Genomic DNA, 24415 nt, shown 5'->3' on the forward strand with positions numbered 1-24415 from the left:
GGGTTGGGGCAGGAGGTATGGGAAGGGAGGGAAGCAGGGGTGGGAGAGCAGACTGCGTTCAGACGTTGACTCTCCCTCTACATCAGAGGTGAGCTTAATCTATTTATAATCTGTCCACCTCAGAATCTGGCAGAAGCCGTGCCCCATTCTATCTGCTTCTGATTATATTCTATAGCCCAGGTTTTAGGGTTTCAGAAGCAAAATAAACAATACAGGTGTTAATTTTAAAAAGGAATAAAATGTAGTTCTAGAGAAGTTTAACCCTACTGTAAGGAAACGAGTTATTTTACAATTCTGTCATAAGGCATTCGGTGCCCAGATGTCTCCACAATCAAAGACGGATCAGGCTCAGTGTATAAGCCTGACTGTGAACATCTTTCAGAGCCCGGCTGGCGGTGGCAGCCTTTCCACAGAAGCGGTAGGTATGGCAGCTGAAATACTTTCTGCTTTCTTGGCTATGAAAACAATACCTGATTAGGGAACACGAGACGAGGATATCCAGAAAATATCTAGTCTGAACTCTATCCCCTGGTAGCTGTACGAATTTGGCAAAGTTCTTTAAAGCTCCTGGGCCTAAGTGACCGCAGCCCTCCAAGGGGGGCAGTAACATCGGAAGTGCTTATGTCCTCAGATGAGGTAAGGATCGATGGCAACAAATGGAGAAAGTATTTTGGAAAAAGTGAATTTCCATGAAGTATAAGGCATTACTTGCATTTCTCTGGTACTTGAATTGCTTCTACAGAAAAACACATCCTAAATTCCAGACAAAAGGAGTAACAGGAGAAGCCAGGGACCGGAATAGCAGAACCTGGATTTCAACTGCTGACATCAGAAACCAACTTCCTTTAGGTCAGGGTCAGAAGTTTCATGCTGATCTGCTTCAATCCACTGCTTCTCAGACCAAGGGGAGATATGGAAACAAAACTTTGAACAATAATTATTTCCTACTTTGGGGAAGTGATGTCATTGTTACTGTTACAGGAATTAAAGCTGATGGAAGCCAAAGTAAATACCACACATTCTCCCAACTAGAACCAAAAGAAAAGAACTGGTAACTTCTGGGTGGTGGTGAAGAGAAGATCTGAGATTATCCTGGCAATGCACTCAGTTGGGGACAACTGTACAGTAACCTCTGGGATTCAGAATCCATGAAATCCTACCAGATTCATCTGCTCTCTAACTCAAAGCCAGGGAACACGTGTGGTCAAATGGTGCTGGGGCCCTGGTAAGGTCTCAGTCTGCTTATGGAAAGCCCCAGAAACTCATTTGTAAAATGCAATGCATACTTCTGGGAAAATGCACGTATCCCTATTGCTCACTCTAAGCCCTCTTAAAACCCGGGACATTATATATGAAACAAACGTAAGAGAACTCTGAAAGGTGAGAGAAAGCAAACCAGCTAGGGACTTTGGGACCCAGAGAATGACACAGTGGTGAGTTTCATGATTTTCTTTTTGAACTTTTATTTCTAGATTTGGGAAGAAAGAAGCTGGCTACCTAGAAATGCCAAACCAGCTACGGACTTTGGGACCCAGAGAATGACACAGTGGTGAGTTTCATGATTTTCTTTTTGAACTTTTATTACTAGATTTGGGAAGAAAGAAGCTGGCTACCTAGAAATGCCAAAGGGTACAGACAAAACAACACAAAACTTTTGTTGAGACAAAGGCATGTTAGGAGTACACAAAATGTTAAGGCAATACCTGCTACCTCCTAGCCCAAGAACACAAAAATACTGGCTCAACACACCCATGGCCAAACACATCCGAAGGCCAAGTGGAGAATCTAGACCTCCACCTTCACTAGGCTGCAACAGAACACCCCATACTCCTGCTGGGGTGGTGTTAAAAAGCCAAGTAGGGAGCTGGGACTTTCATCGCTGAGAAGGAGTAATGAGGTCCCCATCCCCATCCACAGTGTTAGCAAAGACCACGGGCAGAGGTGAACTTGCATTCTGGTGTAGCAATAATGAAAAATATCCCCCTCAGTTTTCATTGGGGGCTGGCTGGAAATGTGAACCTCTACTCCTACCTGGCAGCAACAAGGCAGCATCCATCCCCTACCCGACTCCCCTGCAAGACAGGAGTCAGAAGTAGTCAGCTAAAACAGAAGTTTTAGTAAGATCCCAAGTTTTACAATACCAAAATATCCAGATTTTAGCAAAAAATCTTATCATTTCATACCAAGAAATAGGAAGATCTCAAACTGAATGAAAAAGGACAATAAATACTACCACTGAAATGACAGAAATCTTAGAATTTGACGTAAGAATTTAAAGCAGTAGGGGCGCCTGTGTGGCTCAGTGGGTTAAAGCCTCAGCCTTTGGGCTCAGGTCATGATCCCAGCGTCCTGGGATCGAGCCCCACATCAGGCTCCCTGCTCAGCAGGGAGCCTGCTCCCTCTCTCCACCCCCGCCTCCGCCTGCCTCTCTGCCTACTTGTGATCTCTGACTGTCAAATAAATAAATAAAATCTTTAAAAAGAAACCTAATAATTAAAAAAAAAAAAAAGGAATTTTAAACCAGTCATCAAATGAGCAATTTTGAACATGCATGCCACAAATGAAAAAAATCTCTGCAAAGAAACAAAAATCTAAAGAAGAACCAAAAAGAAATTTTAGATTTGAAAAATACAATAACCAAACTCTAAAAAACAAAACAACAACGACGGACAATCTCCACAGCAGAATGCAGGAGAAAAAGAAAAATTAGGGAACTCAAAGACAGAAAACCATAAAGTACCTGATCTAAAAAAAAGAAAAATAGATTAAAAAAAAAAGAGCAGTAGGGGCCTGTGGGATTGTAACAAAAAAATTAAAAAAAAAAAAAAGAAGATTTATTTATTTGAGGGAGAGAGAGACAGACTGAGAACATGAGCACGCACACAGAGAGAGAGGGAGAAGCAGACTCCCCACTGAACAGGGAGCCTGACATGGGGCTAAAGGCAGATGCCCACCTGACTGAGCCACCAGGCTCCTGAGATCAGTGAAATTAAAAGAGAAGACAAAGAGCTGAAATAAAGAGCTGATTATTGAAGAAGATAACGTAGACAAATCTCTAGTAAGACAGATAAAGAAAAAAGGGAGAAGACACAAATTTCCAGCATCAGGAAGGAAACAGGGAACAGCACTATAATTCAAAAGGATAAAAGAATACAATAAACATCATGCAGATTTGACAACTTGAATGAAATAAATCAAATTCCTTAAAAAACACTAATGATTATAACTTACTCAATATAAAATAGAGTAGGAATCATAATTTTAAAACTCCCTCAAAAAGGAATCTCCAGGATGGTTTCATGGGAGGATGCTACTAAATATTAAAAGAAAATTAATACCAATTCTAGACAACCTCTATCAAAAAACAGTTGGAGGCAACACCCAATTCATTTATAAAGTTAACATTAAACTGGTACCAAAAGCAGACAAGGAGAGTACTGAAAGACAACTACAGACCAATATTCCTCATGAATATAGATGCAAAAATCCTTAACAAAATATTAGCAAATAGAATTTAACAATAAGAAAATAAAACAATTTAACATTAAGAATCATACACCATGACTGAATGGCATTTATCTCAGTTTATCCAGGGATGCAAAGCTGATTCAATATTTGAAAATCAGTCGATGTAATCTACCACAGTAAAAGCTAAATAAGAAAAATCACACGATCATATTAATCAGTGCAAAAAATTTATCTGACAAAATTCAACATCTATTCATGATAAAAATTCTCAGAAAACTAGGGATACAAGGAAATGCCTCATTTTCAATAAAGACAACCTTCAAAAAACCTAGACCTAGCGTTATATTTAATGATGAAAGACTGAGTATCCTCCTCCTTAGTATCAGGAACAAGGTCAAGAACCTCTGCTCTCAGCATTCACTCAACACAGTCCCAGAAGCTTCAGACAACGCAATATGGCAAGAGAAATGTAAAGCATATATGTCAGAAAAGAAGAAATAACACTACCCTTGTATATGCAGATGACAGGATTGCTGACATAGAAAATCACAAAATACCTTAAATTGAAATAGTGCTGATCAAGTTTGCAGGATACAAGATAAACATAAATACCCCATTTACAATCACACCAAAGGAAATGAAATACTTAGATGTAAATCTACAAACATGTACAGAAATTGTTCTCTGTAAAACTATAAAATAGTGGTGAGAGAAATCAAGAGCTTGAAATCAATGGGGAGATATATAGTAAGATTCCATATAGTAAAGGTCAATTCTGAAAGAGATATATGGGTTTAATGCAATTCCTAGCAAGATTCCGGCAAGAACTTCAGTAGATACAGATAAGAGTATTCTAAAATTTGTAAGAAAAGGCAAAAGAATAAGAAAAGCCAAAACAATTTTGGAAAAGAAGTGGGAAGAATCAGTCTATCCAATTTTAAGATTTCCGATATAGCTACAATAATTGATACTACATGCTACTGGCCGAGGGGCAGACAAATGCAACAATGGAGCAGAACAGAGAAGCCTGAAATCCATCCACACAAATCTGCTCAACTGATACTTCGACAAAGGTGTAAAAGCAATGTAATGCAGGAAAGATAGTTTTTTGTTTTGTTTTTTTAAAAGATAGCTCTTTAAAACCAATGGTTCTAGAGCGACCGGCCAGCAACAGGTTAAAAAAAAGAACCTGAATCTAATGCTCTCCATTTACATGAAAACTAACTTAATATGGACCCCAGAATTACATGTTAAACCTAAGGAACTTTTAGTAGAAAGCAAAGAAGAAAACCTTTGAGATCCACAGAAAGGCAGAATTCTTACACTTAAAACCAAAAGCATGACCCATAAAAAGAGAAATTGGTAAGCTGGACTTCCTCAAAATTAAAAACTGTTACTCTGTGAAAGACAATGTAAACAGGATAAAAAGACAAACTATGGATAGAAGAAAGTACTCGGCAACCACATGTCTGACAAAAGCCTGGTATGCGGATTACATAAAGAGCTCTCAAATACCAACAGGAAAACAAAGAAACAAACAATGCAATTAGAAAATGGGCAAAAGACACGATGAAACATTTCACTGAAGAGGCTTACAGATGGCAATTAAACCTATAAAAAGACATTAAACATCATCAGTTATTAGGGAACTGTAAATTAAAACAACCAGATATCACTATACACCTATTAGAATGGCTCAATTACAATGATGACAACTCCAAAAGCCAACAAAAGATGAGGAGAAAGTGGACCAACCACTCCTGCGGGGCTGGAGGCAATGGGAAGGGATATGGCCATGCTGGAAACAGCCTGGCAGTTTATCTTATTTTATTTAATTTTTCAAGATTTTATTTGTTTATTTGACAGAAATCACAAGTAGGCAGAGAGGCAGGCAGAGAGAGAGGGGAAAGCAAACTCCCTGCCGAGCAGAGAGCCAGGACCCTGGGATCATGACCTGAGCTGAAGGCAGAGGCTTTAACCCACTGGGCCACCCAGGCGCCCCAACTTGGCAGTTTAAAAAAACAGCTAAACATGCAGTAACCATATCATCCAGAAACTGTACTTATGGACATTTATCCCACAGAAACGGGAATGCGTGGTCATGGAAAATCTGTGTGCAGATGCTTCTAAAGGTATTTCTAACAGTCAGAAACTGGAGACAATGCAGACCCCTGCACTCGGACATCCAGACCACGGACTGCTACACAGCAATGAAGAGGAGGGCAGTACTGTTACAGAAACCAGCCTGCAGGAGTCACAGGGGATTATGATGAGGGACAAAAGCTAACCCCCTAGGGCCCTTATTGTTATGATTCCATTTAATAATATATATTCTTAAATTCTTAGTACATATCTTAAGAAATAATCTTAAAGTAACGAATTATAGAAACGGAGAACAGGTTAGTGGTCACCACCAATTACAAAGGGAAAAAGGCAGGAGGGAAGGGGATGTGGCCATTAAGGGCAGCACGAAGGATCTCTGTGGTCATAGAAACGTCCTGTTCTTGACTCTAACAATGTCAGCATCCTGGCTGTGATGCTGGACTACGGTTTGGCAAGATGTTCCCATGGGGGAACCTAGATAAAAGGGACACAGGAGGGCGCCTGCGTGGCTCATTGGGTTAAAGTCTCTGCCTTCAGCTCAGGTCATGATCCCAGGGTCCTGGGATCGAGCCCCGCATCGGGCTCTCTGCTCTGTGGGGAGCCTGCTTCCTCCTTTCTCTTTGCCTGCCTCTCTGCCTACTTGTGATCTCTGTCAAATGAATAAATAAAATCTTTAAAAAAAAAAAAAAAGGGACACGGGATCACCCTGTATTATATCTTACAGCGCATCTAAAATCTATAGTTGTATCAAAATCAACTAGATTAAAAGTCAATGCAGTCTGTATGTTGATGATTTCTGTACTAAAATGCTGGGCAGAATGCAATGCAGTTGCAGCACTGCAACCAAGCTCCCCAAGCCTGCTGCCGAGACGAGGACGCATCCTGACCCTGAACACCACGTGGATAATAACACAGCAGCGGGACTCACCGGTTGCTTCTGCAGGCTGTCTGACTTGTCTTCAGTGTTGTCTTCTTTATCCATGTTGCCTCTGAATGAAAGTAAAATAAAAAGCATCATGTACCACCCAGGAGCTATTCTGCAACCAGAAAACCAAGAAAACCCCCCTGAATCACTGACTGAAAGGAAAATTACCCTTTGCCCACAGGCCTCAAAATCTTGGTTTCTACCAGTGTTGTAACTGCTACGGGCAAGGACCCCCACTCAGTTGAAACTACAGCGTGAGACGATCTACTCAGACACACGGGTGTCCTGCCCTCAGGTGCTCTGTGCCTGACAAGGGCATGAAGCAGGCCAGCTTCTTCCGGCAGCCTACCACCTGGCTGCTGTCTACTGCAAGTTCAGAGGCCAGCTGTCTGACAGTGATACTGTCACTAACAAGGTCACGACTGCCCATCGAGAGTTATCTGAACATGGGCCTTAAATAAGAGAAGAGACTCCAGAGACTGAAGCCTGTGCAAATCTAGCGAGTCCAGAAGCACTCCCAACCCTCTTCCCCCACAGCGGGGTGAAGCTTCAGGCAGAATCCCTTATGTGGTGGCAGCCATTTCCTCAGGAGGGAGCGGAGCTGCTCCTGCTAGGAAGGAAGGACATTTGCCCTCTCAGCAGCAGACACCTACCTCGAGCTCAGCTGTCTCAAGTCTTCTGTCTTATGAGCTTAATCACAGCTGATGCCCGATCTTACATGGACTTTGAAGTGTTCCTGTCTCAAAGATTCTCATCGATGCTGCTCCTGCTCAGGAGGCAGGAGAATCTCACCTACCCTAACTATCTCTCGGACGCCCGACAAAAATGTAAGCTTTCTGCCACATTCAGGTACCTCACCCATGAAGCATTTCCCCCCGCATCTATGATCAGTGTCACCGCTCACTTGGGCTTCTGTTAACATCTCTCCAAATGAGTCTATTATCTGCACAGAGGAAATTTCTCTTTGGAGCAGAGAATGTTCTAGTAGCTAAAGTGTTCATCATGGGTTAAGGACAGATGGAAAATCCATTTCACCCTTTTCTTGGCCTTAGCAAGTGGTCAGGAGCTCCTGGCAGTGCAGGTCCCCCTGGCTGGGCCTGGCCACAGCCCTAGGCAATGCAAAGCAGTATCTGCTACTTTTGGGGAGAAGATCAGTTCAAAGCTTACCAAACACAAGCTAAGAGATAACATAAAATGTTTCCCTGTAAGTATATATATATATATATATATATATATATATATATATATTTACACACACACACACACACACACACACACACACACACACGTATGTGTGGGTATATGCAAGTGCATATGTATAGGTGCACCGCAGTTTATGGCCGTTTATTTAGCTTTCCAACAAATTTACACATTTGGAGGCTATGCCAACAGTAAGTAAAACTCAGCCAAAGGAGATGCTTCTATGCTTTTTTGCACACAACCCATAAATAAGGCCTAGATGCCACAGCCATGAAGCAGTGGCTCCTAAATTCACCGTACGCATGAACAATGCATTCTGAAATGCTGCCAGGATTTCATCTGAGGAATTTCAAGGTCACGAAGACTGTACTCGCAGTACCTCTTAGCTTTTTGCCAGGTATGAGAGGTCTGAATTCTTCCTCAAGAATCCTCTGACCAGACAAGAGATGAATAGGGTAGGATGGTGGACAGCTTGAGGAACCCAGGAAGAAAAGAACTAGTATTTGGTTCAAAATGCTTAGAAGTCAAAGAAAAGGTCTGAGATGTAACAGGATCTAGCGAATGTGGCAGTCCTGGAAAGTGGTTCCAGCATGGCAAGATTTAAGGGACATGCTGGACTGTGAGAAGAGACTGTGAGAATGCTGGATATCCAAAGAGGAGGTCAGAGAGTCACGGCATAACATGTCACATCACGGATGGCTCACCTTTCAGGAATGTCTGAGGTCCCATCCGTAACACCCTGTTCTGCAGAAAGGGACTTCTCATCTGGCATCCCAACTTTCTCCAGGAAGCAAAGGGCTGGGTCTGCTCGCATGGCATTGTACCTCTCATACCCTGATCGGGGGTAACGAGAAATGTTAGAAGTCACCAACTCTCCCCTGGGCTCTGCACAATCATGGTTTCCCTTATTGAGTGAAAAATAAAACAATCAGAAACATTATTTAAGATTAACTGAATCCTGTAAGATTTCCTATCAGAAGAAGATCCCTGAGCTAAAGTAGATACCTATGAGTAAGTGTTTGACCAAAAACAAAAGCTGACGTAAATGTTCTGTGTCCATGAAGAGACACAAGGTACAGATGTAATGCTCACTTGTTTACTTCTTTTGGACAGCAAAGGGGACCAGTGAAGTTGGTTTTGCAACTTCTTCTCTTAACCCCGAACTCTGGACACACTGTTACCTCCTGATGGACTTGTTTTCTGACAGTCTGATTTTCTCTCATGTCTTAGAAACAGAAACTGAACCAAGTGACGGATACAGGGGATAAAATACAAGGAGGCCTATGGTGCTTGTTAATCAGATTAAAAGTGATTTATTGCCTCCATATTCACCAACTCAGTATGAAATCCTAATCCACTGGCCAGGGCTTTGGAATTACCTCTCACCACATCCCCAAAGTCAAACAGAGAATGAGCATATTTCACTCAGAAGAGACCCCTGAAAGGGAGCCAAAACAATGAAATAACATCACTTTTACTTTGATAATCCCAGGCATGAGAATTTTTGTGTTTTTTTTTTTTTTTAAATGCATGGAATCTGAGACAGGATCTGGTCACAGAAAAGATCCAAATCTATTGTTGTAGCAACCTATCTTGAGGGAAACACTTTCGAGATGGTCAAAACCCTTTCTGCATCGCTCCCAGGAAACAAGGTTCATTTCCAGCTCTGCAGCACGTACAGAGAGGGCCCATCGCAGGTGGCGGAGAACCCGCATGGGTGCTAGTAACAGACTCGGGTTCACTTTGCCGGGTGTGTGGCCTCCATGCTGGCTTTTGTTCCCTCATCCCTATGGCTGGAGTTCTGTCCTCCGCCCTGCAGGCAGCACCTGGCTCTCCAACGAGCCGCAGGTTCTTCACCTTTTAATCCAAAGTGACTCTTCTGCCATCTCAATGACAGGTGCTGCCCGCATGAGGCATATGGCAGAAGAAACTGTGAGGCCTTATGTTCTTTATTTGCTGTTCCTTAGGACGATTACTGGATTATTGTCAGTCTCTCTCATGAGACTGTGGGCTCCTTAGGGAAAGAATCTGGCCCTGTTTTCTCAGCATTACACATTCTGTATCTAGTGCGGGGCCTAACACCACACACGCACAACGTTAGATCGAAGGAGGTCAGTTTTGCCCAGATTTTCTCCAATAATCATTGTAAAAGAGCCATCTGCACCCTCTCCCTTGTGTTCTACCATAGTTCGTGGCAAAACAGGAATGTTCTCAATGCTCCTGCTCCCCTGAGGAAAGTCCTGCTATCTCCACCTGCTGCTCCCCATGAAAAGAGGGGTGCTTCCTCTGAAGGGTGAGAGGCTGAAAGTTTTCGCTGCCAGCCTTTACACCCGAGGGAGGCTCACTGTCCGGGTGTCCTGCCCTCAGGTGCTCTGTGCTTGACAAGGGCATAAAGCAGGCCAGGTTCTTTCGGAAGCCTACCACCTGGCTGCAGTGCACTCTGCACTCTTTCTCTTATCTTGTGTCGGTCTGAAGACCAGACAAGATTCAGCATTCCTATTTCTCACTGAGCTAAGAAGCTGGAGGCAAGGAAGAGTCACTGATTCAGTGTCCTAGAAAACCCCAACAACTGCCCTGCGAGTTGCAGGCCCTCTAAGAACAATGCCAATGAACAGAGAGTAGGTGACAGCCTTTGAGGGGTATGGGCTGCTCGTCTCTTCAGTCTAGAAGCTCCTTTCTACGAATGTCAACAGAAATGCTAAACTTCGTATCCTAATACAAACTGTGTAAATCCAGGTTGCCTTAGAGGGCACAGAGAGCTACCGAGAGCATCACTCAGAACAGGTCTGCTGCAGGGCCCTTCTTGCTGCAAACAACCAAAGGTGCAGGCATTTCTCTCACTGGGGTTAGCTCGGACATGGAACCATGGCTCTACCCCTCTGATCTGCTCATAGCAGGGTATGTCTGGGGTGGCCTGCAGGAGCCAGGAACTTCAGACAATGGACGGCTGTGTTTCTTCACAAAGAAAATGGTGGCAGCATCACAGCTCATATTTAGGTCTCCATGAGATAGAAACAGAGGCAGAGGGCTTCCCAACACAAATTCCTGAAAAGTGAACACTACACAGCTTGGATTTCTGGGAACCTCATACCTCTACCAGCTGCTGGGTATCTGGGGACTCGACTGTCACCTGGTAAGACCTGTTGTGGGGGCTAAGTTACACAGGAGTGGCCTGTACGTTGTCTAGATGAGGATGGGTCTGAGCCTACATTCACGGAATGTTTGATGGGTAGCATCCAGTTAGGGGGAGCATGTGATCTGGATTCTGGAAGCCTCCAAGGAGGATGAGTTCATGTCAACATTCAACCGAACAGGGCTGAGTGCGCATGTGTGGTTTAGGTCCCATTCCCTAATGCTGGGTACACCTTAAAGTGTCTGAAGTCGTCATACGCCACAACCAGCCACTTCAGGCATCATGCACCTGCCTTCTAAGACTACTGAGTTCACCTCAACTGGCAATCTGGGGGAATCTGAATGGAATAGGTGATGCATCATCTTAGGACCTCAGGAAAATGATCAGCTTAGGAATGATTCACTTAGACCCTCCCAAACTGCTTCAGGAAGCAGAGCAGTTTTAGATACAGAAGTGACCTCTGACACCATCTGGCTGACCCCTGAACATTCCTAATGTAAGACTAAGAGAGATCAACTGCTTAATCCTACTATCCTAAAGCTGGCTCAAGGATGATCAAGTTAGTAGGTGCGGTGCCAGTGCTAACTTGCCTTTCCTACAAGAGAAAGTCTTGTGTCCCCTTGGAGTCCTGTTCTCTGATGCATTCTGAGGCCACACTGTTGGCCACATCTTCCTCGTGAACTACACCCACCATCGTTGTGCAAAGACTCTCTTTATCCCAAACTATCCTTCCTTCCTTAAAGACCTTTGGTAGGAGGGGCGCCTGGGTGGCTCAGTGGGTTAAGCCGCTGCCTTCGGCTCAGGTCATGATCTCAGGGTCCTGGGATCGAGTCCTGCATCGGGCTCTCTGCTCAGCAGGGAGCCTGCTTCCTCCTCTCTCTCTCTGCCTACTTGTAATCTCTCTGTCAAATAAATAAATAAAATCTTTAAAAAAAAAAAAAAAAAGACCTTTGGTAGGATACGGACTTCGCCATACCAGGTATTCTAGGTCTTCCGTACTCGGTTTCTGGCTGTTGTCAGTATCTGCCTGGCACACCTTGCATTGCCCTCCCATGGCAACTACCTTCTCTCTTCCACCTCATCTTCCATCTCCGCTTCCCTGGGCCAAAGAGCCTTTTCTTGCCCTCTTTTCCTGGAGGGGCCTGTTTCCTTTTTCTGTGTGGGCATCAGAAACCCGTTCCCTCTGGTTTACTGTCCTGGCAGTGAGCTTTCAGCTCCGGCTTTAAGTGACCTCTTCATTCGGGGATTTCCCTTTATTTGTTTCATGGGCAGCTCGGTAGTTTCACATTATTGTCCTAACCTACCCAGGCCTTCTGTATGTCTGTGGCGTGTGTGTGCTGGGCCGGAGGAGGGCCGGAGGGGAAGTGTGTAGATTTTGTCTGCCATCCTGCTGGGGCTTCAAGCTGTGTCCCCTTTCTACCTCACAGTCTCTCTTCCAAGGGTGTGGCCATGTGCCCTAAAACTACCACTGAAATGAAACACAGGGTCAACAGACTTTCTTGCACACCAAGTTCAGATGCTCTAATTTGGCTGCTTCTAGCAACTGGTCTTTGGGTTCTTTCCCAAATTAGATAAACCAAGTTATGGCTGCACCGTGGTTCCCTGAGCTCAACAGAGAGGTCATGTGTTTCTTCCCACTTCAGTGCTGAGTTCCTGCACAGCCCTGCACTGTCCCAAAGAGGAACCACATGTGGTTATTTAAATTTCAATTAATTAAAATTACATAAAATTAGGAATACAGCTGCTCACATGTATCAATCATATTTCAAATATTCAATAGTCACATGTGGCCGGCGGATTCCACAATGGACAGTGCAGAGATAGGACATTTCTTCCATCATCACAGGTAGTTCTAATGGACAGCACTGCTCATCCTAACCCCAGTGGTTTGACAAAGGGCTCTGGGCAGCACTGGGCCTTCGGCTCTAACACCAGAATCCAAGTGTTGATGGGATTCCTCATTAAAATAAGTATAGGCATAGTTGTTACATGATTGGCTGGCCTCCAAATGCGGAATACCACTGATGACGCATACCTGAGAAAGTTAACTTTCCAAAGGGAGAGGAATAAGTAACAGCAGAATAGTTCTAAACATCTCCTCCGCTTCTATCTACTGCTTAGCCCTGCCCTAGGCAGTCTACAGGCCTGCTCTCACTGAATCTTCAAACCACCCTCTCTAGGTGGGCTGCTTTGATACTATCCCATGGTACAGGTGAGGAAACTGGTCAGAGAAATTTATGATTTGTTCAAGGTCTTAAATTTAGTAAGTGGCAAACTGACAGTGAAAGTCAGATACGACCAACTCTCCCTACTCTGAATCCTTTCCAATTTAAGATTTCAGTTATTCACCAGGCAAGGAAGGGATTTACCAGGCACATTACACTGACTGTCACATGGCACTTCCATCACTGACCCTGACCGCTGGCTGAGGGGAGGGACAGGTGCTTAGGACGCTGCCAGAAGTGAGGAAAGGAGGTACTTCAGTTCTTCCAAGATATTCAAAACCTCCCTCAGTCTTCTGGACTCTTGGTTACCATATTTAAAAAAAGAGGTTCGTACCATCTTGTATTCTTAATTGTTACACCAAGGAGACAAAAAGATACACACTAGAAACATGTAGATTATCTAGAATGATTTTAGAATTCTACATACATATGAAACGCTAAAACCTAACATTTTCCCTATTTATTCCTTCACTCAAGAAATGCTACATGCCTACTGTATGCCAGGAACCAGGCCAGGCGCTGGGATTCCAAGGGTGAGGGAGAAGGAGGCAGGCCAAGGCCCGACAGGCTCTTTGCTGCCACAGCAGCCCTTGTGAAGCTCCTCACCGATCCTACAAACATTCACCATATTTTCATGACTCACACACTCAGCTGAGAGGACAGAGGTGAGGCTACTTTCTAGCAGAGATGTGCACAGGTTATGGAGTTTCTCAGGAAGGGGAGAGCATTTACTGAAATACACACCGTGTTTGAACACGCCTATCAGAAGGGACTTATCGGCCTCGGCGTCCCACCAATCCACTGGGATCTCCACGTAGTCAATGTCAGGCAGAGGCACTTCTAGTTCCCTGTGAAAGGAAGGGTGTGGACTCAGAGTTCCTTCAATGCAGACAGAAAACAATGCAAGAACTACTGGCTGAGCCCTGTACCAAGCCACATCCCTAGTCACATGCTAAGAGGCTGAAGTTACAAGGACTTAGAAGGCTGTGGACCACGGTTTCCTAACCAGGACCTCCCCTCACCCTCATCCAGGAAGCTATTCCCACGTATGTACTTGCTTCCCAGGCTTATTTGACTGGAAGGCTGACTGACACAAAACTCTGAAGCACCTCCTGGAGAACCCATCAGTACGTCTGAAATTGGGGTCCACATGTAAGATGTAGACACCCATCTTCAGTTGAGAACCACAGCAAAAGTCATCAATGTATTGGTCAACTGAAGGTAGAACATCGCCCACATGGTCGAATTCACACATAATCAAATGCTGAAAACTCCCTGAATCATCTTGGTTCAATAAGTAGAGATCTTGAGCACTGAGAAGAAGACAGTCAGCACTGGCACATGCTGGGAGCTGAAGACAGCCTTTCAGAGTCCCACAGTAGGTGGCACCTCCTGGCAGTGGTCTGCTGGGTCAAAACTGATCACTAATTCCACTGCTCCTGGCCAAAGGGATGAATGTAACTTGATCGCAGGAGCAGGCCTATAGCACTAGCGGGCCTGTACCATCAGCCCCTCACTGAATTCTGTCCGTGTTCTGAAAGCCCACATGGACCCTCGGCTCACTGTCTTCATTTGAGCACCATCCTTACTTTAAGGCTTTGGGTCTGGGGGAGAAAAATCCACCTAATGGCTCCTCTCTCCCACCTCTCAGCTGTTTTGGATGGCTCCTCTGTAGCATCTTAAGTTTCTTCTTCCAACAGGCTCTTCTTGTGACACACGGCTAACTGCCCCTCCCCAGGCCCAGCTCCCTCAGTGGGAATGGCGGTCCAGGGTCCCACCTTTCCAGGCAGTGCTCCCTATCTGGCTCCACTGTAGGGCCCACTCTGCCAGGGTGTGACCATGAGCTGAATGACTTTTCGGGGATGAATGCTTTTTATTCCTCATGGCACAATAAGGGCCAATGACAGCCAAGACTGAGGAGAGTAGAAAGGAGGGAAGGGTGTGGGTAATGGACTCTCCATGTTCTATCCGGATCCCTCCATCTACGTGTTCTGAGAGAAAGCATGGTGGGATGAGAAAATTCAGGTGGTTTACTTCTGCCAGATAACACCTCATAGAAATCATCAGGTTGGATTCTGTTGCATTTCTATGACCCATAAATTGAACCTTTCACCAAAGCACTCAACCTCCTTATACCCATTAGAAATGACTACAGTAACTACAGAAAACTTTATCAGGTAATGACGGTCATAGTAATGGCTGCTCCCCACTACAACTGCCCAGTGGGTAGGAAGGTCAATGTTGCTTACCGCTCTCCTTCTTTATTGTCCTCCCTCCCACCCTGTGACCACTAAAGCCATCAGCATTGCCCAATGGACAGAAAGAAGAAGAAGAAACCATGGCCACAGGTAATCTCAAAGCAAAGGTGAAATCCCACCCCCTCTGGTTTTCTCCAGCTACGACAGGCATTGTAGAGGCCTAGAACAAAGAGCCTATCTACGGAAGATGAAGGAGGCTGCCTGGCTTTATCTAGTGGTAACTGGGAGCACGGCGGCCTGATTCTCCGCAATCTTGGGAGAGTTCCGCAGGACTCTACAGCTGTAGGAACACTTATTTACAAAACTAAGGTGCAAACAATCAAACAGGGCACCAGGTATTATTAGTATGATTAGCAAATAAAGAGAACTCCCCAAATGTGGAAGAGCACCGTGGCCAAGAGTAGGATTCTGACCAAAACGCCCAGCACACACCTGTCGCACCAAATGTATCAGGGTATGAACACTTGTACCTCAGTGACAAGCTAAGGCAGAGAATTGACTGTTCAATGTTACACCACCACTGGGAAAAGCAAACCAACTCAAGACCTCGCCAAGAGCTGTAGTGCGGAGAAACGGTTTCTCCTTCATTTCGCGTGGAGAGGGCCTGCCTGCCCGACCGTGCAGGTAACTGACCCCGGGCTGGGTGTGAACACGGGCCTCCAGGAGCACAGGAGGTTTCGTCCTTCGCCAAGAATAGGCCTCGTGTGGCAGCTCTGTAGCACCGAGAGCTCGGAGAGCTCCAGCTGACTTGGTTTACCTGGCAGGGGTTCCTTCAAACGCTTTCTCAGCTGCCTCTCCCAGTATTTCGGCTTTTAGGTAGTAGAGCATCCGGACTCGCAGAAGTACCCTGTGGAAGGTGAACACATGAATGCACAGGTGTCAGAGCCACGAGCTGCCTGTAAGCTGCCACCCCAGGTGGATGCTGGGAAAGTCCGGGTGTTCCCACATTATTAGTGACGGGAAGTGATATATGAGAAAGCGCTAGAAAAACGAAACCCAAGGTATTGATGACAGATGCTACTGGGATTATCCCCACTTAACATGGAAAAATGCATCTCACCATCACCTGCCGGGTCACCCTGTGAGCCCTGGGCGGCAGCACAAACAGCTCCCCGGGCTCTATGAAAGCATACTCAACCCTCCCACAGAGACTTCCCGGGCAGCGCCATCCCCTGAGAGGCTGGTTAACGTTTTCTCATCTCCTGAAGAGCAGGTCAGGCTGAATGGTGCTGCCTTCAGTTTCACCTGCACACAGTTTTAAACTGGATATTTAGGACTCTTTTTAATGGCAACTGCTAGGATATACCACGTCTTCTCTCCTGAGGGGCTCAGTTCCCTGGATTCTGCACAGAGCACATTCAAGCTCCGAGGGCAGGCACCAAACGAGTTCAAGACAAGGCAATTAAGCAAGTATTGGTTGGGCAACTACTGTGTGCTGGGCTCCACGCTGGGTCCCGTGAGGCACACGACGAATGTAAGGGATTTGGCCCTGCTCTGGACGTGTCTACAGTGTCTAACTGTGAGATGAGACCAACCAGGAAAGAATCACAGCCCAGAAGAGGAGCAGGGGGTGGGGGGCGAGGGTGGGGAAGGCTCGACAGACCCAGAACCAGGCTGAAGGGGAGGGCAGGCACGGGGACGTCACCCGCGGTAAGGAGATGCTTCACATCCGCAGCAGAGTGGCTAAGGGGCTTCAAAGGGGACTGGTAACCTGTTCAAAACCAGGCAGGAGTAAAGGCCAGCTACTGTTACAAATAAAGTCCCATTTACATACATAGGAACTGACCTCCACAGAAGTTATTTTAAAAAGAGAGAGAAAGAGGGCACAGAGCACAAATAGTATGTAAAATGCATGTTATTTTAGGGAAGATAAAAGAAGGCTGTGCATTCACCTAAGCTGGTCCATACCCAGAATATCTCTGGAAGAACCAGGTTAGCAGTGGTTGCCTCTGGGGGGCAGGGAATGGGAATTGGAGGAGGGAGGAAAGGTTATTTTTGACAATTTTAAAAAAATATATAAAGTGCCACTGTGGGCTCGAGTAGTAGGTGGCAAAAGACAAAGTAGAAGTTTCAGAATGGAAAAAACCCACTTATCTTTCTGGTAGCCATTCCTTACCTCAGCTGTCAGTTAACTCAAATGATTCTGAGATTTATTTTTTTAAAGTTCAGATAGTAACAACTCTGAAGAACTTACAACAGTCACTGACCCTTCTACCTTGCCGACAGCAGCTGCTGGCCTCCTCAGTAAGAACCGGAACAAGGAGGCCTTGGGAATGGAAATCCTGCCTGGTTAGAGCTAGCCCCATTGGAGGAAGCGTCTCCTGAAAATGAAAGTGCTGTCTCTATTTTTCTAAACAGAGATGTGTTGATACTGGGAAAAATCTACAGCACGAGGGAACAGAATTTAAAGTAAATAGTATTCGCTTTTCTCTCAATGAGAAGCCAATCAGTTCAGAGGACGGATGGGGCAATCCTGCCCAAGTGAGAGGATAAGCCCCGTTGACCCCTAAACTCAAAGGGAAGGAGAACTGGGATAGGTCTGTAATACCCTCACGGGAGTCCAACGAAACCCATTAACATGTGGGTGGCATCACTGCTCTTCCTTCATCTCTTTCTTGAAAACAAACACAAAAACTCTGTAACATTTTATTGATATAAACTATATTTCCAGAAAGTGCACTTTAGGTAAACGTATAGCTAGATGAATTTCCACAAACTGTGACTCTAGGACCGCGATCAGGAAGCAGAACATGTCAGCAGAAGGCTCCCTCGGTCCCCTTCCAGTCACTACTTCCACCCCCAAATGGATGGCCACTCAGGATCCTGGCTTACAGCTTGGATCTGAAGCAGCTGCTCTTTAAACTTTTAAAAATTCTCTTGATGACAATTTCCTATCCTTAAAAACTGTGCTTCCACTGCTACTGAACAATGCCTTGGGCGCTGACTACTGGCAGTGTGTGTTAGCTCCCTTAATCCAAACAGCAGTGCTAAGAGACGGGACTGTTATCATCTTCATTTTCTAGATGAAAGAAAAAGAAGGCACAAAGAGGTTAAGTCATGCACCTGCTGATAGGTAAGAGGGCCGGGGTTTAAATCCAAGCAGCTCTGACCTCACAGTCTGTCTTAAACTTTATCAGGTGCTGGAATGGCAACACATTTGCTAACAGAGCCCACAATTCTAAAAGCACACAGTCCAGTTTTGCTGCAAAAAGTCTTCCTGTTCTCCAAGGTGCCTCAGGGCAGAACAAGGACCCCAGACCAATGGGTGGAAGTCTCAAGGAAGCAGATTTTAGATTCGATATACAAAGGATGATTAATTAGAATCATCTGGTAATTAAATGAGCCTTGCTGAGAAATGGTAAGCAAGGGGCCTTCCCGTCAGCAGGAAGGCTCAAGCACAGGCTGAAGGTTCCCTGTGGGGACTGCCCACAGAACTCCCCCGCCAAGTGGGAAGAGCTGCAAGGTCCCTGCCCACTCAGAGACTCGGACTCTTCCCGAGCCAGAACTGAAGAGGACAGCCGTATCCGTAAGATTCACGGTAACAATAATACTTAGCATCTCTGAATGCAGAGAAATGCTTTACTGCATTCCTTTTTAAAAAGTAGTCTACACCCGGGGCACCTGTGTGGCTCAGTGGGTTAAAGCCTCTGCCTTCGCCTCGGGTCACGATCCCAGGGTTCTGTGTTTGAGCCCCGCATTGGGCTCTCTGCTCAGCAGGGAGCCTGCTTCCCCCTCTCTCTCTGCCTGCCTCTCTGCCTACTTGTGCTGTCTGTCAAGTAAGTTAAAAAAAAAAAAAAAAAAAAGTAATCTACATCCAACGTGGGGCTCGAACTCACAACCCCTAGATCAAGGTCGCACACTCTGTGGACGGAGCCAGCCAGGCACTCCTACTGCATTCCTCAAGTCAGGCATGCACTCGGGAGACGTCTTGGGGGTGGTGGTTAAAAACATTAAGGCCTTCCTCAAAAGGTTCTGGTCACCTTCTGTGATCATCGCCGCAGCTGCCCAGGGAAGTTCTCCATCAACCTCTCCGGTTCAGCCTATTTTCAGTGCTCTACACCCACATGTACAGCTGTGAATAGAACAGCCAAATGCTGCTGCCGCCGACTTAGCAGGGCAGGAAGACCCCAGTCCTTTGTTTTGCTTTTCTTCGGTCAGTGAGTGTAAGGATCCTGATTCTGTCCTGGCCCAAGCACCATTAGGCCCTCAGCCAGTGAAGCTCGTGATCAGAGAGTTAGCGTTATTCCTTGGTCATGCCTCTCACAGATGACCCTTTCTCCCCAACTTACCCTCCTCTAGGTCCTCAAGATCAATACGTAAATTATGACAGAACACTCCTAGATGGCCGTTCTGCTCTAGGTTGACCTACTCCATCTTGCTGTTGTCAGATTAATTTTTCTCCTCAAACATCATTTTTTTTACCATATGTCTCATTTGTTCAAGAAAGATGGCTGCTCAGAGTAGCAGAGCACCCTCAGTTAGCTTGCAGTGCGAGGTCTCCTGTGAGTCCTCGTACCGAGGCTGCGGTAAGTCACCACCATCTGTGGTGACTCTGAGTCAGTCACGTGGAGCCTGCTACCAGGTCCTGCCCCAGGCAGGTCCCACCATCAAGCATGGACGTGCCCTTGGATTCTCGGTCCCAAAGAGCCTATACTTCTGTGCGACTTTTACAGTTTGGGACATGAGGCCTCTCTTTAATGGTTCGGTGAGATGGAGGTAAAGGACCAGATTTCATACATAAAAGATAAAGAATACAACCCAGCGACAACCACAGGACCATTAGGGTGATGTCAAAGGGAGGAAAGTAAGCCCTATCAAAACATACTAATTAGGAAGTTAAACTCTTACTTATCACTCGAATTCTATGGTTCCAACCAGAGGTGCGGCAGCAGAGGCCTGCTCACTGCAGAGCAGGAGTGCCAGGGAGATCACCCTTGCCAGGCCTAGGAAGCTGGAATTGGAGGGTGGGGGGTGCATCTCCAAGGGCCTTTTAAGTTCTGACAGATCCCCCATACCGTGACGCGAGTTTCTGGCTCAGGTGCCCCACCTCCCCAACCTCAACTACACAAGGGCAGTTTCATCTTCTGTTACGGTTTCCTTCGCATTCCTCCCTCTGCACGGGGCTAGCCTAGGACCCAGGGATACAGGGATACACTCAAATGCGTGTCTGTCAAACACCAGGAGACACAAGCAGCAACAGTGAATTAGGAGAGGAATCAACTTGGCATGGGGGGAGGGAAGAGGCTGAGAGCAGTGGCCACTAAGGTCCGTCTTCTGCTCTCCCTAACGTGCCCTCAGGGGCAGAAGGAGAGAGAACAATGAAATCACCGGTGTCCTAACTGGATTTAGAGAGTTGAGTCAGAAAACCCTCAGGCGTACAGGCTGCATTAGCAGAGAATCAAGGCTCTAGGGGGGAGAGGAGATGTTGCTAAAGGAGTAAGACAGGCTTTAGGTGATGGGATCCTGACCCAACCCAGACCACACATCCTACCTTTCTAGACCGTGCACGGAGGTAAGGATCAGCAGGAGTCCCCCACAGGCCCACGGCGATCCCAGGAGTCTGGACAGCCCAAGTGGAGCTGCCAGGGGCGGGGGGAGTGGGGAGAGCAGGGGCACACTCACTTGTTGCAGTGCTGTTTGAGGTGTTTCTTATAGCCGTCATCATGGAGGACCACCTCGGGGTTGCAGGTGGCCAGCCAGTCCGCATTCTTTAACTCTGGGAGCAGCAGCTGGTTCTTTGTCTTCTTCCCCTTCCTCCCTCTGGGCACCGGAGCAGACAATCCTGGAACAGAAAGGCAGGTGGATGAGCCTAGGCAGCTTAAACATGGGGGGGGCAGAACAGAGCTGGGCTGGGGCTGCAAAGAGGCAGCCAGGCTGTGCGTGGTGGCCCAGGATGACAGACCCCACTCCTCGGTCTGCCAAGCAGGGCCCATAGTGAGGAGAAACGCCTAGGCCCCAGCTCAGTCAACTTCAGGACCGCTCAGTCACGCAGTAAGGTGTACCCACGCGGATCAAGAACGTCACCTGTGTCCCCTGTGGACCTTACAACCTGGCCAGGAGAAAAGGCACCCCCGACCTGAAACGTGAGGGTGAGCTACAGCCAGACACAGGGAAGGAGAAGCACAGCACAAGCGAAGGCACGGGCAGCTGGGACCGGGAGAACGGAGAACGGCACAAGAAGAGCCACAGTGCACATGGTGGCCCCGGTTCAGAGGACAGGCCCTGTGATGCTCAGGTCGGTGCAACCTCGAGAGGGCCCCACTGGACTTCCACAGCACAGTGAGGGTGACACTGGGGGATTCTGCGGGATTCTGCAGAGAATTCTTCCTCTGCCACAGCTAACATTCTCCAGTGCATCTGAGGAAAAGAAGTCTGCAAAGCACAGTGACCTGGGGCAACACGGGAGGAGGAATGGGAGCCCACAGCAGCTCCCGCCAGCAGACACAGCCCTGCCACCGCTCACCTGAGTGGTTCTGGAGGGTCTGGGCCTGCCCATCTTTGGTAGGTGTGATCAGTTCCCAAATGAAACTCTTGATCTTCTCGTCCCCCTTGTAATGCTTGACACAGTATACCAGCAGGGCCCGGCAAATCATCTCCATGTCCTTCTCATTCAGATGCCACTTGAATCGCCCGTGAGTCAGGATGTCCTTCCACCGGCCCCAGCTGAGAGAAATACAGAAGGGCGTTGGAGGGAGGAAGGGCACGCGTGCCCTCAACACCGCAGGATAAACAGGAACCCAGGGTGCTTCTTGTCCTCTGTCAGGTCTACTAATCACCCTGAGGGCTATGCCCTGAAAGGTCTTCAAGGACCACATGCTGTAGCACACCAAATGTCACTAAGGTGACCTGGACACTGAGAGCTTCCTATGGCCACCAGGATGTTAACAAGGGAGGGATGCAACTCTCTGGGGCAGGGGATAAATCTGGAATTAAGAGAGTCCAGCTGCACTATTCAAAAGCAATGGTAAAGTGTCAGAAGCTAAACCTTCTACTTCTACCAGAACCAGAGCCCTGCACGAATCATGCCTAACTGCAACATCTGTAGGTGGACTCCTCACGCGTCCCTCCGGGGGAAAGCAGGAAATCAGTACCAGGCAGCGAATTAGTAACAGAGATTTGCTGTGAAAAGCACACGAGAAAATGATGGCACATCTACAACAGGGCAGCAGAGTGTACGATGACTGAGGGAGCCATGGGCAAAAAGCACATTTCTCTTCTGCTCTCACAGACCGTTCATCAGCCCGGAGCTCTTAGAGGTGACTGGGGAGATAAGCTGGACACATCTCAGGGACTGGAGAAGAGTCACACACAGGCAAAGCCAATACCCACCCAAAGATGAGCAGGTTCTTCTCCACCCGGAAGCACTCAGCTCGGAGGTAGCGCCTAGTTTTGTCATTGAGGCGTCTGGACCTCGTGGGCCTTTCATCCGAGTCACTGTCTAGCTCGGAGAACTCCATGAGCTCATCCTCCTCAAAGGAATTGTAGTGTTTGGTCTGCTTTCTCACTCGAGGCCGGTCGATCACTAAGCTCTCCTAGAAACAGACAGGTCGGTTGGGGACAGAGGCCTTCTTTGCTCTACCCCATCACAATGCACACGCATATCCTGTGGCCAGTCCTGGGTCCTGAGGACACACGCGGGAGAAAACCACACTCGCCTCACTCTCCAGCAGGAAAGGCTCTTCCCAGTACATGTGCCATGTCCACGACAAGCAGAGGGGATTCTTGGAGACTCCCTGGAGATGGCAGGTTCCCCCAAGCTGCCAGCGCTGTCCACCACCACTTGCTGTTTCTGCAGTCCTGCTAGCAGAGCAGGTATGGCGAGCAAGACCCCCCAGCGCCCAGAACGGTGGTCCGCTCTTGCCAAGAAAGGCTGCAGGGACACACCCCAGCTGTCCGGCCCAGCATGCAGCCTGTGCTCTGCAGACAGGAGGAGCTGGACCAGTCCACCTGCTCAGCAGCTTTCTGAAGACACACATATTTCCTGGCCCCTTTACTCTCTGCTTTCCATGGGCATGAACTGCTAACCCTTCTGTCTTTCACTGAAGACATGATGCCCAGCCTGGGATCCTCTCTCTGCCCATTCCTGCGGCTCCCCTGCCAGAACCATCACCTCTTTTAACAGTCCCCATTAGCCCCTGCTCCTTACCCCCCCCCCCCCCCATGCCCCACACCTCTTCCCAAAGCTCAGCTCAGCTTCCGTATACATGTCTGTGTAGCCCTGATACACTGTGGCATCACCCCTGCTTCTGTCACCTTGCTCCCCGTCCTGCATGCTCCGGCTGCTTCTAAACATCTCTAGAACGAGCTTTTGCTCCCCACCCTCACCAACCGTCCAGCACACATGGTAACTTCTTGATTGTGACCTGTTACAACAGGTGTTACTGAACAGGTTACTCAAGGGACTTCAGACCCTCCTACTGCAGAGAAGACAGTGGACCGGGTCAGCTCCGGTGACCCCATGGCTGGGTGCTGGTTACCGAGTCAGCCAGCGATGTGTGGGCATCCTGGCGTGAGGGGCCAGGGCCAGGGATGGAGGAAAGGGATGAGACGAACATGTACGGGGTACCTCCCCATAGCCCGGGCAGGTGGGTTCACAAGTATTATCGCCAGCTCTGTGAGGGGACATCACCACCTCCCTTTGTCCCGTGTCTTGCTCACTTATCTCAGTGGGGCCAACTACCTTGCCCAGAGGCACACAGTCAGAGGCGGACTGATGTCAGACTCTGGTTTTGTTCCAGGGCAAGTATCTTCCTCATGCTCAGAAGTAAAGAACTCAAGCTACTGGGAGAATGGAGGGGAGACCAACAAACCCCTTCCTCCTGCTCTGTCTCCTCCAGAGTAGCTGTCACAGGCGAAGTCTCCTTCACAGGAAGTGTGGAAGCAGAGGTGAGACAGTCACATGCCAAGGATGGGATGCTGGCTTGGGTCAGAGCTAAACTTGACCTGTGTGTGGCGAGCTCCGGTTCTAACTGCCTTTGTCAAACTTCTCGGGTGTCCAGCCGACTACATGTTCCATTAGGTCATTTAAAAATTTTAACAGCGAACATCCATCAAGCTCTGTCTATGTGTCAGGCATATTTTAAGTATGCTACATACAGCAGCT

The 24415-nt window shown here is 47.2% G+C and overlaps 1 protein-coding gene and 1 long non-coding RNA gene across 6 annotated transcripts in view; one reads left to right on the top strand and one right to left on the bottom strand.

Moving 5' to 3' along the window:
* Nucleotides 1-24415, bottom strand: part of CHD6 (chromodomain helicase DNA binding protein 6) — a 192662-nt gene that overhangs the window by 28772 nt on the left and 139475 nt on the right. For all 5 annotated transcript variants that reach the window (XM_059407015.1, XM_059407012.1, XM_059407013.1 and 2 more), the window contains 7 exons: nt 22642-22844; nt 21776-21975; nt 20935-21094; nt 16070-16159; nt 13799-13902; nt 8401-8530; nt 6500-6560 (listed from right to left, as the gene is read on the bottom strand). In XM_059407015.1, the coding sequence (XP_059262998.1) occupies nt 6500-6560; nt 8401-8530; nt 13799-13902; nt 16070-16159; nt 20935-21094; nt 21776-21975; nt 22642-22844 (948 nt within the window). The remainder of the gene's footprint in view (nt 1-6499; nt 6561-8400; nt 8531-13798; nt 13903-16069; nt 16160-20934; nt 21095-21775; nt 21976-22641; nt 22845-24415) is intronic.
* Nucleotides 1231-24190, top strand: LOC132021933 (uncharacterized). Its single transcript, XR_009405471.1, has 3 exons — nt 1231-1380; nt 1473-1549; nt 24051-24190. It is a non-coding gene; the product is annotated as an uncharacterized LOC132021933 (long non-coding RNA).

Source organism: Mustela nigripes, chromosome 7, assembly GCF_022355385.1.
Source record: "Mustela nigripes isolate SB6536 chromosome 7, MUSNIG.SB6536, whole genome shotgun sequence".
Lineage (NCBI taxonomy): Eukaryota > Metazoa > Chordata > Mammalia > Carnivora > Mustelidae > Mustela > Mustela nigripes.